This window comes from Nicotiana tabacum, chromosome 14, assembly GCF_000715075.1.
Source record: "Nicotiana tabacum cultivar K326 chromosome 14, ASM71507v2, whole genome shotgun sequence".
NCBI lineage: Eukaryota > Viridiplantae > Streptophyta > Magnoliopsida > Solanales > Solanaceae > Nicotiana > Nicotiana tabacum.
Genome location: NC_134093.1, coordinates 19,003,004 through 19,020,029, shown reverse-complemented (window position 1 = coordinate 19,020,029; position 17,026 = coordinate 19,003,004). Strand labels below are relative to the sequence as shown.

The following is a 17,026-nucleotide window of genomic DNA, read 5'->3' as shown; positions in this document are numbered from 1 at the left end:
TCAAAAATGACGTGACGAGAAACATAGAATTTGGAAGAAGCCATATCAAAGCATTTATATCCTTTATGTAATTTACTGTATCCCAAAAATATACACGGATGAGATCTAGGGTGAAAGTTTGTCCTTTGTGTAAGGGCGAAGCCAAGAAAAGCATAAGCAACCAAAGATGCGCAACAAAGAATAACCAGGATTCATATTAAACAATACACAAAATGGGGATTTATTGTTCAACCGGGGAGTGGGTAATCTGTTAATAGTATAGACTGTCGTCTCAAATGCATTTGTCCAAAATTGATAAGGAACATTGGCATGATTGTCACGCCCCAAAATCGAGGAGCGACCAGTGCTCAACTGAACCCGACCGAGCAAGCCTGTTAGATTTCATTCTACCCAAACTCATCCACAAATGGAGATAATACATATTTTTATTGATTAGACAAAATGGTGTTCACGTCTACAATACAAATTCATTTCCAATAGCTTCATCATTTTAAAGTCTCAATGGACAAGTAATACAACCACAACATAACATATTTTGTCTTCCCCAACACCAATACACAACCTACACTATGTCTACGGAGCCTCTATAGATAAAGATGAGTACAATGATAATGCCGGTAACAAGGCCCCGGCTATACCTCAAACAGAATATACAAAGAACAAAAGATACATGACCCCGGGATGAAGTGGGGCTCACCAAGTCAGCTGGGAAGAAGGTGTACTGCTATCACTGATCAATATCTCCTGCTGTGGAACCACCTGCATCCATTTAAAGATACAGCGCCCCCGGCAAAAGGGACGTTAGTACCGTCGAATAGTACTAGTATGAAAACTAAACACTAATTTAAGAATTCATAAATAGGAGATGAATATGATGAACCAGTGCAGCAATAGAATAACATAGATAACCGTTTAAACCATAGCAAGCGTATTAAAAGCTATCAATAACATTTATAGGATTTAAGATGAGATCCTATGTAACCATCTTCACACAAAGCGGCCCTGCCGCCTCACCCAATGTATGCAGGTGGAAGTGTACGTACAATACCACAACTCTAATCAAGTGGCCCTGCTGCCTCACCCCAATGTATGCGGGTGGATGTATAACCACAGTATCAAGAACCTATACAAAGCGGCTATGCCGCCTCACCCCAATGTATGCAGGTGGAAATGCATCAACGATACCAATATCAACACAAAGCGGCTATGCCGCCTCACCCCAATGTATGCGGGTGGTGGTGCCACAACAATACCAAAACTATACACAAAGCGGTCGTACTGCCTCACCCCTAATGTAAGCGGGTGGAGGTGCAGTCCCACAATACCATAATCCCTACACAAAGCGGTCATGCCGCCTCACCCCAATATATATGCAGGTGGAGGTGTATCACAATCACAATATCTATACCATAATTCCCACACAAAGCGGTCATGCTGCCTCACCCCAATGTATGCGGGTGGAGGTGTATCACAATCACAATCTCTACACAACTTGGCATAATAACTTCCACATAAATCACGACTAGAAATTATAACATGTGGATACATAATCCATAGTTTGGGACACGCCCTCAATTTATAATGCAATATGATAAGAGCATTTGAAACACGAATTGAACATATATCTTCATCACAAAACTTATCGGAATACTCCATTTATAATCAACATCTCAGAACTTACAAGGATATTGGGAATTCTAATTCTTAAAGAAGAGTTTAGCCAACATACCTCACTTGAGCTTCCTTACACTCTAAATATTCCGGAATTCTTAGCAACTTCAATCTATTGTAGAAATATAACAAATTGAACCAAAATTAGGGAGATGCTCATGGTTCTAGCTCATTTGAGCATTTTATCAAACACTAAGTGTGAATTAAGGTTCAAGGCCCTTTTATGGAGGATTCCATCATCCCACAACCCAATCTTTACCATTTTTAGCTCAACAATCTTCCTACACCCTTTGATAACACATGCATGCAAAATAAACAACCCTCATGCCCAGAAATTATCTTGCTAATTATCCATTTCTACACCAAATTCGAAAGTGAGGGTTAGGGTGTAGAATCTTACCTCTAGGATGAAGACCTAGTGAGTTTCCCTTCTTAATCTTCCAAAACTTGGGCAAGAATTGAAGAACAATTATTGAAGAACTCCTTCTCACTCTAGGGCACTCCCTCTCACTCTAAAATATCAGATTATAGCTCAAAAATGGCCCAAAGAGTGTATTTAACGAAATAGGGTTGGGTTTTAAAAACCCAGAAATGAAGCTCCGGAACGGTTCTGCAGTCGCATATGCGACCGTATAATGGATATGTGGACCGCATATTAGTCGCATAATCGCTGACAAAAATGATCAAAAATCTGTCTGTATATGGGGTCACTATGCGGTCCGCATAACTGTTATGCGGTCGCATAATGCACTGCATAACAGTTATGCGGTCGCATAATCAACCGCATAGCTGATTCCAGAATGGCCCTCTCCTGCTCACTTCTGCGGCCATTATACGGCCCGTAGAGTGATTATGCGGTCGCATAATGGACCGCATAAACACGCTTTTCCGTATTTTTTTTTAACTTTCCGGTGCATTGTTCAACCCAAAAAGTCCTAGCCGCGACGAGCTTCTATAATCCTCAACACGTAAAACCAATTCGGCGCCACGAAACATTATTTTCTTTTGCATTCTACGGGGCCTTACAATGATGTAGAAGGGAACGCCCAGTTTCAACAATGTGTCTGTGTTTTCTCTCGGCACAACCATTTTGTTCAGGGGTATAGGGGCACGAAGAACGTTGCACAATTCCATTATCTCTCAAATAATTTGTTAAGGCTCAAAACTCTCCTCCCCAGTCTGCTTGAAAGCATTTAATAGGGCGACCAAATTTTTTTTCAATAATAGTACAAAATTGAATAAAAACTAAAAGTACTTCAGATTTAAATCGAAGAAAATAAATTCATGTATATTTGCTGAAATGATAAAACAAAATGACATAATAGCGATAACCATCCTTCGAAGCTACTGGAGCTGCGCCCCAAACATCTGAACAAACTAAATCTAAAGGCCCTGTGTCCTTGAAGCTAGACTCTTTAAAAGGAAGTTTATGACTCTTACTAACATCACATGTAGAACATAAACTAGGATATTCATTTGATGATGATGCAAGCACATTGGATGGTAAAGCATGATGAACTGTAGGGTATGATGCATGATCTAGACGAGCATGCCAAACGCCAAGAGAAGCTGCATAGGAAGCAGGTGATGAAGAGTGCAGCACTGGAAGAGAATATAAGTCGCCACTACTCGATTCTTGTGTCGGATTTTTCTCGTTGTCAAATCCTTAATCAAAAAATAGTTAGGAAAAAAATTCAACAGACACTTGATTAGATTTAGCAAAGGAGCTGATTGATAATAAATTGTGAGTAGCAGAAGGAACATGTAAAATATTATCAAGATTGAACTTTTGATTGGAAACAAGAACAAAACTTTTACCAACATGAGATACAGGCAATTTGGAACCATTACCTAATGTCACTTATTCGGGGCCTTGATACTCAGAGTGAATGCCTAGATTATCAAGGTCTGCTGTGAGATGATGCGTGATGCCATTATCCATTAACCAGCTTTGTATAGGTGGATTGGGAGAACTGGCAAGATTAGAAGTGGGTCGGCTAGACACCACGCTGATACTATTAGCTCGTGGTGAAGGACATACACGTGCAATATGACCTTTTCCTTCACAATTATGGCAGATAAGTCCGGAGTAGTCAGAAGATTGTTGATTTGCTTTAGTAGATTGGTTAGATGCCTGAAAGTTACGATTTTGGTTATTCTGTGTGAACCCTTAGATGGGGGAGCGTCCGTGACCACGCCCTCCTAATCCTCTACCACGCCCTCGAGTGGTAGAAATAGAACTCTGAGTGAACTGAGAGGTGGGTGCAATAACATTAATGGTCTCATCTATTTTTAACTGTCTTTCTTCATTAAGGAGAATGCCATATAATGCATCAAACATAATGTCTTCTTGATGGGAAACTAGTGACCTGGTGAAGGGCCGATAGGCAGGGCCTAGTCCAGCAAGAACAAATTCAACGAAATCATCATTGTGAATCAGATGTTGTAATGCAGCTAATCTATCCGCGATTCCTTTGGCATTTTGTACATAGGCCTCAATACTTGCATTGTCATGACGCAAGGTATGCAACTGCATCTTGAGTTCACGAATTAGTGGCTTCGATCCTGAAGCATATGCAACAACAAGTTTATCCCAAGCTGCACGAGCAGTCTCTGCTCCAACTAATTGAGGCCGAATATTTTCAGAAACTGATGCAACAATCCAACTTAGCACAAGTTGGTCTTCTCGTACCCATACTTTGTAAGCCAGATTTAGCATATTCTGATCAAGAAACTGTGTCGGAATTGGCTCGCTACCATCAATATGATGGTTGAGACCACAACCACACACCATTGGCATAAACTGTGTCTTCCACAACAAGAAGTTTGGTGACGTGAGTTTTACCGGTAGTTGATGCGCAATATTTGGTGAGGGCATAAAAGGAGATGTGGGAAATTGAGCGTCTATGGTTGGTGTAGTAGAGGTCGACAAAGAGTTGATATCATTCCCATATCCATAATGTCTTCGTTCTCTGTTACTTAAAAAAAATTGCCTTGGGTTGATTAAACCAGTTAAGGCTCCAATACCGCAAAGAGTTCTTTCATTCACTCCTTATCATGTGTGGTTACAACAAGAATATATATATATGGAGTTCCATGATGTATAAGACTCCTAAGTCTATAGACATACAGAGAGCAATATAATACAAGTTCGTATACTACAGGGAACCTAAACCCACAACAAATAGATAACTTTAACCAAGATTCTAGTTGGTCTAGGATTATCCTATACACTCGCAAACCACACATGAGAAGTAAATCACACTAGCAAGTCCGGTGCGAGCTTTGACTGAGGAGGCTGGTGATAAGGGGAATCGATCACAAATCTCCCATGTAGGAAACCAATTATTAAACCAACTTAGCCAATTGTGAATGCATTTTCAGGTTATAAGATTTGTTACGAAGAGTTATCCGTAATTATAGGTAAACTTAATATGATTGTGCGGAAAATTTAGAAAAATGCAGCGTACAAAACTAAAAGTCATAGCTAAACGCCCTTCTATATGATTTTTAAGTATCACAAACTGTCTCAATTGCTTTGCTAGAGTCTCTCAGCAGTCAATTTGACACAATTTTTAACTGTATTTTCATGAGGTTAAACTAGTTATCGAACTTTTTTATGGTTCTAAATTGTACACGAAGTCTTAAACAATCAAGAAACTTGGAATCATCAGCTCGCATACAAATTAGTTGACAATTGGACGGTGCAAAACATTTGAAGACGAGGACATAGTTTAACTCAAGGTGGGAAATTTGAGTTCGTCTTTGTATAAGTCATAAATGTCTTTTTGTTTCATATTTGATGCATGCGAAAAGTATAGTAAGCAGGGAGAAATGAAATTTCAGCCGTTGATAATAGTAGTAGGTTCGATATATGAAGCTTCTAAGGACTTTCGAGAATTGAATTGCTTGTCAATTCGGCTGTATTCCCGAAATGAAATTCGTTTAGAAATACTTCTCATTATTTCTTGATTTAGTGCTAGAGCATCTATCATCGGGGCGGAGTTAGGTAAGCGGAAGGGGTTCAACCAAATCTCCTTAGCCGAAAATTACACTGTGTATAAGGTTAATTAGGTTAATTGTAAATATATTAGGTGCATGTAAATATATTAGGTGTTGTATCTCCTTAGTTCCTTTGCGTGTATACATTTTTATTTATTTTTTGAATCTCCTTGGTGAAAATTCTGCTTCCTCCACTGTCTATCATGCCTTAAACTTTTCCAGAAATTCAATCTTGTTCACATTTTAAATTTTGCTAACAAAAGAAAACAAGAAAAAGAAACAAAATTTGTTCGAATTTTTGGTGAATAAAACATATATTTGTCATTTAATTACAGTCGGCGGTCTTGAGACATTTTTCTAAAGATCTTTAGCTTGCAATAGAATAGGATCTTGCTAATTTACTATATGAAAGAGTAGATTAGCATTGTATCCATTTCACTAATGTGTTGACAGTACTGTGTCATTGAAAGCATTTACTATATTTAATTTCACTTAAATGTTTTCACTTAACAGCTTCTCTGCTTATAAAACTGCAAAAGAACAAAAAGGAAACCTCCGACATAACAAGAAGCATGTTTGGGTTAGATGATGTTAGATAGCGAAAAGTAGGAACTACAAATATGGAATGGAAAGGAAGTAAGGATTCTATTTTGAGAATTATTAATATATTAAGAATAAAATAGTAAAAAACTTGATTAAATTAAAATGTGCTTATAAGTTATGAGTGACAAACTTATAATTTTTGGTTGATTTTTTAACTTAAGACAGGTCGATCAACTTATAAAATTATTTAACACCCTCAGGGTGAGCTTTGGGTAACAATTTACCAAATCTGGGAGCAGATTAACAGAACTCCAAACATAGGGTATCAATTAATAATAAACACTTCTTCAAATTTTAAGGTTTCTTTTCTCTTTTGGCCCCTTGCCACCAGCCGGCGTTGGTGATCTTCACGTATTGACTTTTGCTAAAAACATCACCATTGATGACCTTGAAACAATCTTAATTATTCATATTTCTCCTTTATCCCATCAAATCCCATACACATATATATACATTTCTCTTTGAAATGTCATTAGCTACCCATTTCTCAGCATTCCTTTTCCTTTTTACACTAGGCATTCGCTGTCTTATCTGCTGCATCTCCAATTACCTTAAAAACCCATCACTCTACAGATCAAGAACTTGGTATTTCTCAGAACCCAAATGGAAAAATCTTGATTTATATTCTCTTCTAATCATCCTTCCCATTGCCTCATTTTCTCATGTATTTCTCTTCCTAGCTTTTTCAGGCACCAACATAACTTATAAATTCTCATTCTTGCAGCAATCTTTAGTCATTTTCCTCTTTTGGGTACTCTTAATTCTCATCATAATTAAAGAAAGTTTTGATCTTTATGCAATTCTTGATAGTTTTGTTTACTGTTTTGCTGGTGTTTCTTTTGCCGTTGAATTCTTGATGAATGGGAAAGGACTTGTTGGTCTTAGTGGTAATGTGTATGGACATTTAGGAGAATTGGGACTTGTTTGTGCTGGTTGTTGTTTGTGTTTAGCAGTAAATCCATGTGCATTTTTCGTGGAGTTTTTGTTTTCCTCTGTGCTTGTATTGAAAGGGACTTGGGTTTTGCAAGTGGGGTTGTTGTTATATACTGATGTGTTTTGTGTAAAAGGGTGTGGGAATCTTCTGGCGGCATTAGCAAAGGGGAAGAATGATGTTAAATGTGATCTTGATGAGAATAAGTTGAGGGGAATTGCATTGATGAATCTGTTGTTTATAGTGCACGTTGTCGTGGTGATGATCTTGAGCTTGGGGTTGTTTGCGTTGTTGAATAAGAGTAAGAGGATGAGATGTGGTGATACTAGTGGACCATTGCTAGCACAGGTTGGATCGGAGGGCGTGTTGATGCGTCCGCTTCCTGAATTAGAGATAGAATGAGAAGTTCCTGATGTTCTTTGATACAGCAGCATTTGTAAGTTTTGAATTTGCAGATGTTTTTTTAAATCCTATGTAGGAAATTGTAGCCTTTTGTTTCTCTTGAGCTTCATGTCTTTTCTAATGTACCTTACTAGCATGAAAATTTTCATTTCTAACACTTCCTACTATTAAATGAAAAGGAGCTTCTATAATTCAATATATGATTGTTGTCTTTTTGTATTTCTATATTCATTCTGGTTATTAATGGCAAAATGCTGGTAGTCAATGAAAGAACTTCTTGAGTCAAACTACGGACTTGTCTTTAAAGTAAGTATCGTCATGCTAAAAGTAGGTATCTTTATTTTTGCACGAAGGGCTGCTGTGAATTACAAAAGAAGCAAGGCCATCCCTTTTACAAATGTGGGGAGCCTATGAAATACAAAAGTTTATTTACATCATCTCAAGTGAAAATTATACCAACGAGCTAAGACAGTTAAACAGAAAGCCTTGGTGCTATAAAAAGGAATAGATTTTCCTCCAAAGCATCTAGAGTTCCTTTTTCCAAAGAGTCCATACAGTGCAAACAGGGAACAGTGATGAGCGAACCATGTTTTCTGCATTCCCGAGTAATTTATCTTGAGGTTATCCGAAATCGAAATCTTTTTCACTGTTTCTTGTGAAATCAAGTTAAAATTCTTTCCCTTTTTACCTTTCCTTTTTTGTTGCTATTAGAGTTCTCGCTTTTCCTTTCATGTCAATGCCAAAGGACATGCGCCTCAGTTCCTAAATGTGATCGCTCATCAAAATACTTGTTCATAAAACTCATCTTCAAATATTTCAAATGTGTCAAGAGTCCGAGCAATTTATCTTTCTTTTCAGGATTCTTGCATATATACAGCATATATCAAGTTACTTCATGTACTTTTGTATGATTTGAAAAAAGGAAAAAAAAAGAAGAAAAATATTATGTACTTTTTTCATCCGTACTAAATCTCTGACTGTAGGATGTGGAGGGTGTCTGCTCAATTATTTGATGTTTATATTAAAGGAAATCAAAGGTAATGCCCAATAGATAGTGGAATAGTTATGAGTAAGTTTCCTTCCTTGGTAAGAAGGGAACAACTTGATTTAATGTCTATGGACAGTTGCACTAAATATTCACCTTCAAACTGTTGATTATCAAATAGAAGAGAAACTTTCTTACTTAACAGCTAGATTAATATGCAAATCTGGATTTAATCTGTGATTGAAGTATAAAACAACTCCGTTTATTGTGCTTTAATATTTGTACACGGGTATCTATATGTAGTGCCCACATCTGAGAAAGTGACAAATACAGGTGTTTTACATGCTAGAGTGTAACACCTATCCCAATTCAAGGATATTTTTGTTCCTTTTGAGGAAAATTCTGACCATAAGCAGATTCTATTAATTATGTTGAGGAGAAATATCTTTTTCCAGCTTTCTGTATTTTGTCTTGGAGGAGAAGCTGGGGAATGTCAACCATTTTTGACGAAAACGGCTAAAACCATGGATTTTTAATCTCGAACGAATCCTCTTAACTTTACTGGTGAACTCACTTCTATATCTGAGTATTTTGGATTTTGAGAAATTTACCAATCTTTTCATGGGCTTGTATCCTGCATAAATGTTGTTTGGTAAAAAATGAGGAGAAAGTAAAAGAAAAATAATGTACTGAATTAGAAAACAGTGAAAAAAGAAAGGAAAAAAAGAAATATAGAAGGTAAGTGGCTTTTAGCTAATATAATTTATGGTCTTTCATATGAAACATATGATAAATCCACATAATTCTTGTCAGTCTTTTCTTCTACTATATCTGCATAAACATCATAAATCATGTCATACTGTCATTTGGTTGTTAGGTTTCTCTTTAAGTTTTCCATTCAAATATATGTTAACCTCAAAATCAAACATTCATACCTTTCACCTCTTTAATCTGTTGGTCATCTTGAAGTCCTGTTCTCTGTAAGACCTGCAAGTTGCAATCAGATAGTAGTTCATCACTGTGCGTATTTTTGCAAAATTGACATCTCAGAGTGCAGAGAGTAAGAGAGGTTCTACTGTTTATACTTCATGAACTAATACTGTGCTACTTCTGGTGAATAATGTTGATCTATTGTTTACCTCAACTAGGCTCTTCAGACGTGTTCTCATTCTTCTTTGTATAAATCCTCGAGTGCTCTGTTTGATGCAGAATATAGCCATAAGATGTGAGTAGGTGTAATGTTATGACTATAGAAGGATATTTACCTTTACATGATTTTTGACAAATGCGTAAAAGTTCAGAAAGTTCCATACAGTCTTGTCTAGCCTTTTTCCTTCAATATGCCGTGAAGTAATATCTGTGAATGCACATGATAAATATCATGCCAACTCCAATTCCAAGATTTACAGAAGGTAAGGAAACGCTAAGATATGTTCTTTTTTTTTTTTTTTTAATTGGTAAATGTCATTTATTGATATTCGGCAACAAGTAAGCGCTGTAAAGTATTTACAAGAACACCAGTATCTTCTAAGTTTTACAAGTAGGCCTTCTCTTTTTAAATGTCCGTTTCAAATCATCATTCATGTATTAGGAAGTTCTTGAATTCTGTTTTCTTCTCCAAAAGTAACGTAAACATTTTCTTTTTGCCTTTATCAAATGCTTCATTTATATTGAAGAAACAGTAATTTGTGTATAGAAGTGATTTGTGTGTAGACGTGAGGTGCTAATAGGACTTAAGTCGATACCAAAAGAAACAAAGCCTCCGTTTGTGCTCAAGTCTTCAATTGCTTCTCCTCTTAGCTCAGGAGGTGGAATAGGGGACCAGATGCAATGGGGTGCCTTAGCACATGCTTCTGAATTTGCAACATCCATTAGTTCCTGCTCGGAAACTGTCAATTATCCTGAATACTCGAATAGAAAAAACTCATACGTGCTATAAAATTGCAAAGTAATACATGTTATAAAATTGTGTTACCTGGAAGAAAGCTGTCGCTATAATCACATCTGTTTTCTCCTTAAAACGCATTGGGAATACTGCCGTGATTTTTTGGGGCTGTCACAAATGTGGAGTTACTTATTAAGAAGCATGAGGCTGTATTCTCTCTAACAAATCTCATATTTTAGGAAGGAATTTATCTCTACATCCTATTTTTTATGTAGAATTTTTTCTCTTCATTCAAGTGCAATTTATTATGGCAATTTAAACTAAAGTCAATCATATAGTTGCTGTTCATGTGCCATATTTTGAACTTAACATATAAACCTGTAGCTATATGCTGTAGTTTGGAAGTACTATATGTTCTAGTTTAGAGTTTGATTTCAACATGCTTCCAATGCGTTTAAGAGAAATGCCTGCAATTTGTCCTTCCTTTGCAGCTTCCTGAATTGGCATGGCAAAAGGTGTGTACTTTCCGTACAGTATAATTTTGATTTTGTGCTAATAGATTAGGTTTGAATATAACACTTGCAATTAAGTTTGTTGCAAATAGAGTTTGCAATTCAAGACTGTAAGACGTTAGGTTTTAATGTTTGAACAATAAATCATTCTGCAGATATTAAAGTTTGAAATGGACTTGAAATTTGTTGGTATCAGAAAATATGATGTTCTGACTTTCATTGTTTTCCCTTTGTTTGTAGAATCATACTTTTGTATTTCTACCTGCATGTAAATGAACTGATTGTTTCTCAATAAGGGTTGCAGCATTATTTCTGCTCCATAATTATTTTAATCCCTTTACTGATGTTCTCCCAATGTGGATCAACATACTGCCAAGGTAATGTTAACTTAGCTATTCTTACATTGAGCAGAGCTACTTATTTGCATAGTGTGTTCATTTACTTGTCCTTAAATTTGAAGTTGTATCTTCAGTGATTGTGATTGAACAAAGTTATCTCATAATGCGGAGTACCTGTTTTATGACATAAAACGGCTCTCTTGGGTGATACACAAGTTTGATTGGTTTGTACATCCCTTGAGCCACATCTTGTGAATTCACATTCATCAGCATTTCTTCCAGCTGAGAACTCAGAATTACGCCTTGCACAGCAGCAATGTCTGTGATTGTTTTTATCGACTCTGAAAAGAACATGATACAACACAATCTTATGAGCAGCATTGCACTGTGTAATATTATCAAAGTCGTAGGTAATTTTTAATTCATTGCAGAAAGGGGGAAGCAGTTTAGTGATTTAAATTTGAATATCTAGAAAGAAATTGCTTTAACAGCATAAAATGAAGATGGCAGATAATTCAGATCTCTCTTGGAAGCAACAATAACATTTCTGAGTGTGTTTTGATTTGTATCTATATATTTTCTGGTTTTCTTTAGGACTATTTGAACCTTTACTTGATCCAGGTTGTTAAAATGATGTAAAAAGCATCTTCTGCACGTTCTCTTTTGCAATAAATAATTTCCGGTTTCAGTACATTTAATCAGCCTCTGCTCATTTTAGTTTGAAGATCTTGAAATGGACGGGCTTGGTTTCTGTAATGGCCAACAGAAATTTGTATCTAAAGACAGGTATTATTTTCTTCGGTCCATATCTATTTTTCTTTTTCCGATTTGCATTAAACTTAATTTCTAATCTTATTTCTTTACTTAACTATTAAAACATGAGTATCCCTGTTTTGAACTTTTGTAGACATGACACTCCATAGAGCTCCTTCTTCCGTGCTTTCTTTTTTCTGCTGAAGTTTCTTCATTTTGTGAAGCTTATTGTTGACGAGAAAAATATATGATTAAAACAGCTCAGTAAACCTCCACTGTCCAATTTCCTTGAATCAACAGAGAGTTAATCTTAACTGGAACTGTTCTAGCAGCAAGAAAGATGTGATTATAGGTTTACAAAGCTCCAACTACTTGACTAGAAAGAAGTTCAATTTTGTTCCACTACGGATGGCTCAGTTACATCATCTTATCACCATAACAAAGTGGATGTAGCTGACCACTATAATGATTCTCCTTTTTTCTTGTGGTGCCACATTGAATTTTTATTGCATGATCTATCGTTCTGCTTCTGAGATGTCTCTAAAACAGGAAAAAGAGAGAGGGGGAGCAGAGTTGATGTGAGGAATTTCTAACCTTTACCATACGGCATTCTAGCAAAATTGAGTCGTAAAGTCAGCTGATATCCTTCTTTTGGAGGCTCAACAATCTCCACAACTTCAGCACTAATTGCCTTTACCTTCTCCATGGTGTAACGTGATAGCCGAGTTGAGATCAGGAATGCTTGAGACAGAATTGGCGTTGATATTGATAAGTAGGTACGATCAGGATCCGACATTGAGGACTGATTAAATATTTTAAGAAGAAAAACAAAGTTAAAGAAACTTTAGTGCAAATATTTGGAATTATTGAATATCAGCAAAAATTTGCAATAAATTGCATTTCTCAACTTGGAGTCCTTATTTCATATAAAAATAGTTGCTTAAATTGTTCTTCGGTCCAAAGGATCTTCCTTAAGATAACCCTTGTCTTTTGTGCCATGAACGTCAACCAGATATGGAATGTTTGCTTGCGGTTGCTTGTTGCTCTTACCTGAATGTAATATTCAATGGACCCAAATTCATGAAGGTGATGATCGATATCAATGACCCGTTCATCTCTGTCAAAAAAAAGAAGCATGTTCATTGCAAGAGTTTTAGTTTTTACATCATTGTTGTTCAAGAACTTAAGATTCACTCCAGGAAGAAAAACATTTGAGGACTGCTTAAAATTCAGTTAGTAAATCTATGGTAAATTACTTACACTTATTCTAGCTTAACAAAACTAAATGGACCTCAGCTCCAGTTTAAGAAGCACATATCCCCTCCCTTTTTTGATATTTGATCTTAGATAGTGAAGTCCGTTAACTCAGCTGTTTGAAATGGATGATGTCAGAGAACTGTTTCTAGTGTGTTGCTGCGTATGCCCTTTCTAGAGCCAAAAATATTTAATGAGTTCAAATTCTGCAATACTTACCCACAAAACCCTAATCTTAGCTTGCCAATTACTGAGGCCATGGTCTATTTTGCTTTGCTAAACTAGACGGGAGGTCTATTTCGTGTTTGCTTAACTAGTGGGAGGTCCATTTTGTCGCTAAACTAGAGGGAGGTTCAAGTAATTCACAAGTTTCCCCAAAATGAAAGAATTATCAATTGTTTTAACTTTGCATCAATCTGTAATCAGCATATCTTTACCTAGATTTGCTGTAGTAGTCAAACTGTTGACTGCAGAAAAGGAGGTTTCAAATCAGACATCTCTATTTATTCAATATTATTGATGTGTCTTTTCTCTGTAGGGTTCATATAAATCTCTTGAATATAAGTAATGGTACAGATCCTAATAAAGTGAAACGGATAGTTTATGATCAATTAATAGGACTTGGCCAGAAAGTATTCTTGTCTCTATCATTAGTTCGTAGTCCCCATTTCTTGTGTTTTAGTCACCATTCAATGGCTCTCTTAGTTATATGCGAGGAATTGCCCCTATCGTTGTCTCCAAATGTGTGATCCACCTATTCACTGAGTGACTTTTACCGTTGGAGTCCCTATCTCTTAAAGCCCTATCAGACTTCCCCCTTGTTTGCCGATTGAAGAAAACCTTATATTCCAAGTAATTTGTTGCAGACTATGATCTAAACAACAGCATGGTGTTTCTGCAGCGGGACCATCTTAGCACAAACTTAGAGAATATGGTGGGTGGCTCATCTCCTTCAAGCACTTTGGTAATTCGTGTACCAAGCTCGTGGTCAGAAAATGTGGCATGCCCTTATATTTGCTCAATATTGCTGTCATTACCTGGACTGTTGAAAGGAACATTTGAAAATAGTGCAAAAGGCAAATGTAGTCCTAGAATTGGAATTCTACCTGTACAACACTTTCTCTTGTCTGCCAAATAGAACCCTTCTTCTGCACACTTAATGTCTATCTTCTTCCACATCATAACTATTTGTAAATTCCTATTCATCGGCAATGTTCACTAATCCTGTATTTATCAAAACTTAATTATACTATGCCTAATGATTCCTGCTATATCTGTATAATGCCTTATGTTCTGTGCATTCTCCTGTTTACCTTATGAGATGTTCTCCAACGTCTTCTGTGAATTTTATTTCGGTTTTATATAATATGATGTTGAAGTTTTTAGTGAAAAGGTAATGTTCACTATCATGTTTTTGACAGACTAGAATTACCTAGTATGGAAGTCGGAACTGAACTCGAATATTAAACAAACCCGACACCATGATAACCGATGTCCCTCCTGGTGAATACAGTGTTGCATTATTTGCTAGGTCTTGAGATTACAAAGTTAATGGCTGATAGTACGGTTGTCATTCTGGAACAGGTGATGCTTCTAACTTATTCAAGATAGGTTTTAAACTAGTAAAATGCTTTGTTATGTTAACCTATACAGGAATATTTGTCTAGTTTACTGAGAAGTAAATCTTGAACATGACTTGAAGCAGAAAGAATAATAAGTACTAGTTCTTTTTACCGGTATAATCTGAGCAGGATCTCCTTCAATGCTGGCGATGCACGTTCAAAACACGCCATGCTATGTGTGTTGATGATCCTGAAGCTGCAATGAACTTCATGAAGGTTTTGTAAAACAGGTTATTTGTTACTGATGAGTTGTGGTAGAAGTAGTGCACTTGTTTGAGTAAAATGCAAGTTTCTAAAATTTTGTAATCATGTTTAGCAACTTTTGAAGCAATTTACCTACCAAGACAAATGGTGCCCTCCCTTTTGTCTCGGCCAATGTGATCATCATATCTACCGGGCTGGTAAAGTTGTGCCATGTGATCAGGAGGCCACGGGTTCGAACTGTGAAAACGACTTCTTGCAGAAATGCAAGGTAAGGCTGCGTTAATAGACAGTTATAGTCCGGTCCTTCCCCGGAACCCGCGCATCGCGGGAGCTTAGTGCACCGGGTTGCCCTTTTTAGTGTAATCATATCTACCTATGCTTGTCTTCAAAGCACAGGAAACAGATAATAATCATGTTATGATTCTATGTACTGGTTACTGACCTATTATCGATCATTATTGTCTCCACTTCACTTGGAATTGAAATTTGAAACTTGGGTTGTTACATGTGTGCAATGCAATCAAGATCTCATTATATACTTAAGCTAATGAGCTTTTAGTTCTACTTAACGAAAAAACAATGATTTTTAGACTTATTCTGGTGCTCTGTCCACTCTCACCAACAATTGAAGTGTTGTCTTTTTAAATACTTGCCTTTTCATTTGTTTGCCGCTGCTTCTTTTCTTTAGTCGAGATTTTATTGGAAACATCGTCTCTGTCCCACACCCCACTCGTCTCTGTTAATACAAAATTTGCCCAAAAAAGGAAAATAGAGAAATGAAATAAATAGTTATTGCATCTAAAGAGGAATAAAAGAAATACACAGTTGAATTTTCATTATTTTGGCTAAAAAAATCTACTTGGATAAAATGAATGAAGTTTCAGCTAAACTTTTAACAAATTTGCCGTTGAAATAAATAGTCATTGCATCTAAAGAGAAATAATAAAAAAAATACATAATTTGGTCCAATGTTTTTTATTTGACTGAAAATAGTGGAGTCGCAACCAACTTTTTATACATAGTTGCCCAAAAATATTACATAATTGAAATAAATAGCCATTGCATCTGAAGAAGAAACAAAAAGAAATATGCAATTGGAACTCCATTATTTTGGCTAAAACTATTTTTATCCCATCACAAAGTTTGGAGTTCAACCAAGTTTTTATAGATTTGGTTCGAAGAAAGAAATAATAGAGTTGAACAAATAGTCATTGCATTTAAAGAATAAATAAAACAAAATATAAAGTTGGGGTATAATATGCATTATATATTAAAAAGAAGCAAGAAGAAATACATAATTGGAACAATTAAATCATTGTATATAATATGACTAATTCGCAATTAACGGTTGAAAATTATTCCACTTGGAATGCTAATTTTTTTAAGAAATAGTGTATCCAAGCTCTTTAATTTCCTACATTAATGTTCAAGGATAAATTATAAGAAATAGTTAAGCTCAAGGGGTAATTAAGATAACACAAAATATAAGCTCAGGGGGCCATATTTAGGATGGGTTTTTAGGTATTCTACCTCAAATAAAAGGGTTTACGAAACCTTGCGTTCTAATACCACAACCAAAAAAGAAGTCAATCAAATTAAAACTTTTAAGGTAAGGCCTAGTCCCCCATTCGGCAACTGCTTTTTGCGCAAAGTTTTAATTAAATCGTGACTCGTATTTGAAAAATAAATAAATTCATGACACTTCGAGATATTAAATTGAATCTTTCAGGACTATTAATATAAATCTCCAAACAGTATTATGAGCCATAAATAAGAGAATTAATTGTAATGTTTAATTAAGCATATATTGCATTCCATGTATATTTATATCATGAAATGAAATTACAATAATATAAAGTAGTTA

At 36.0% G+C, this 17,026-nt stretch overlaps 1 protein-coding gene and 1 long non-coding RNA gene across 4 annotated transcripts; one reads left to right on the top strand and one right to left on the bottom strand.

The window, feature by feature from the left end:
- Positions 1-7,254: 7,254 nt before the first annotated feature.
- Positions 7,255-15,297, bottom strand: LOC107769836 (actin-related protein 2/3 complex subunit 2B-like). 2 transcript variants are annotated; one of them, XM_016589096.2, is made up of 10 exons: positions 15,071-15,297; positions 13,133-13,199; positions 12,677-12,884; positions 11,504-11,670; positions 10,570-10,647; positions 10,340-10,472; positions 9,908-9,951; positions 9,734-9,790; positions 9,530-9,581; positions 7,255-9,228 (listed from the first exon to the last, which is right to left on the bottom strand). In XM_016589096.2, exons 1-10 carry the CDS (start codon positions 15,127-15,129, stop codon positions 9,017-9,019), a joined length of 1,077 nt encoding a protein of 358 aa, XP_016444582.1. In that variant the 5' UTR covers positions 15,130-15,297; the 3' UTR covers positions 7,255-9,016. The 2 variants fall into 2 exon arrangements, with proteins under 2 accessions (XP_016444582.1, XP_016444581.1); XM_016589095.2 differs by having other exon boundaries at positions 9,860-9,951; positions 15,071-15,244.
- Positions 11,677-15,064, top strand: LOC107769837 (uncharacterized). 2 transcript variants are annotated; one of them, XR_012698565.1, is made up of 4 exons: positions 11,677-12,115; positions 12,632-12,858; positions 14,203-14,270; positions 14,758-15,064. It is a non-coding gene; the product is annotated as an uncharacterized LOC107769837 (long non-coding RNA). The 2 variants fall into 2 exon arrangements; XR_012698564.1 differs by lacking the exon at positions 14,758-15,064 and having other exon boundaries at positions 14,203-14,378.
- Positions 15,298-17,026: the final 1,729 nt, after the last annotated feature.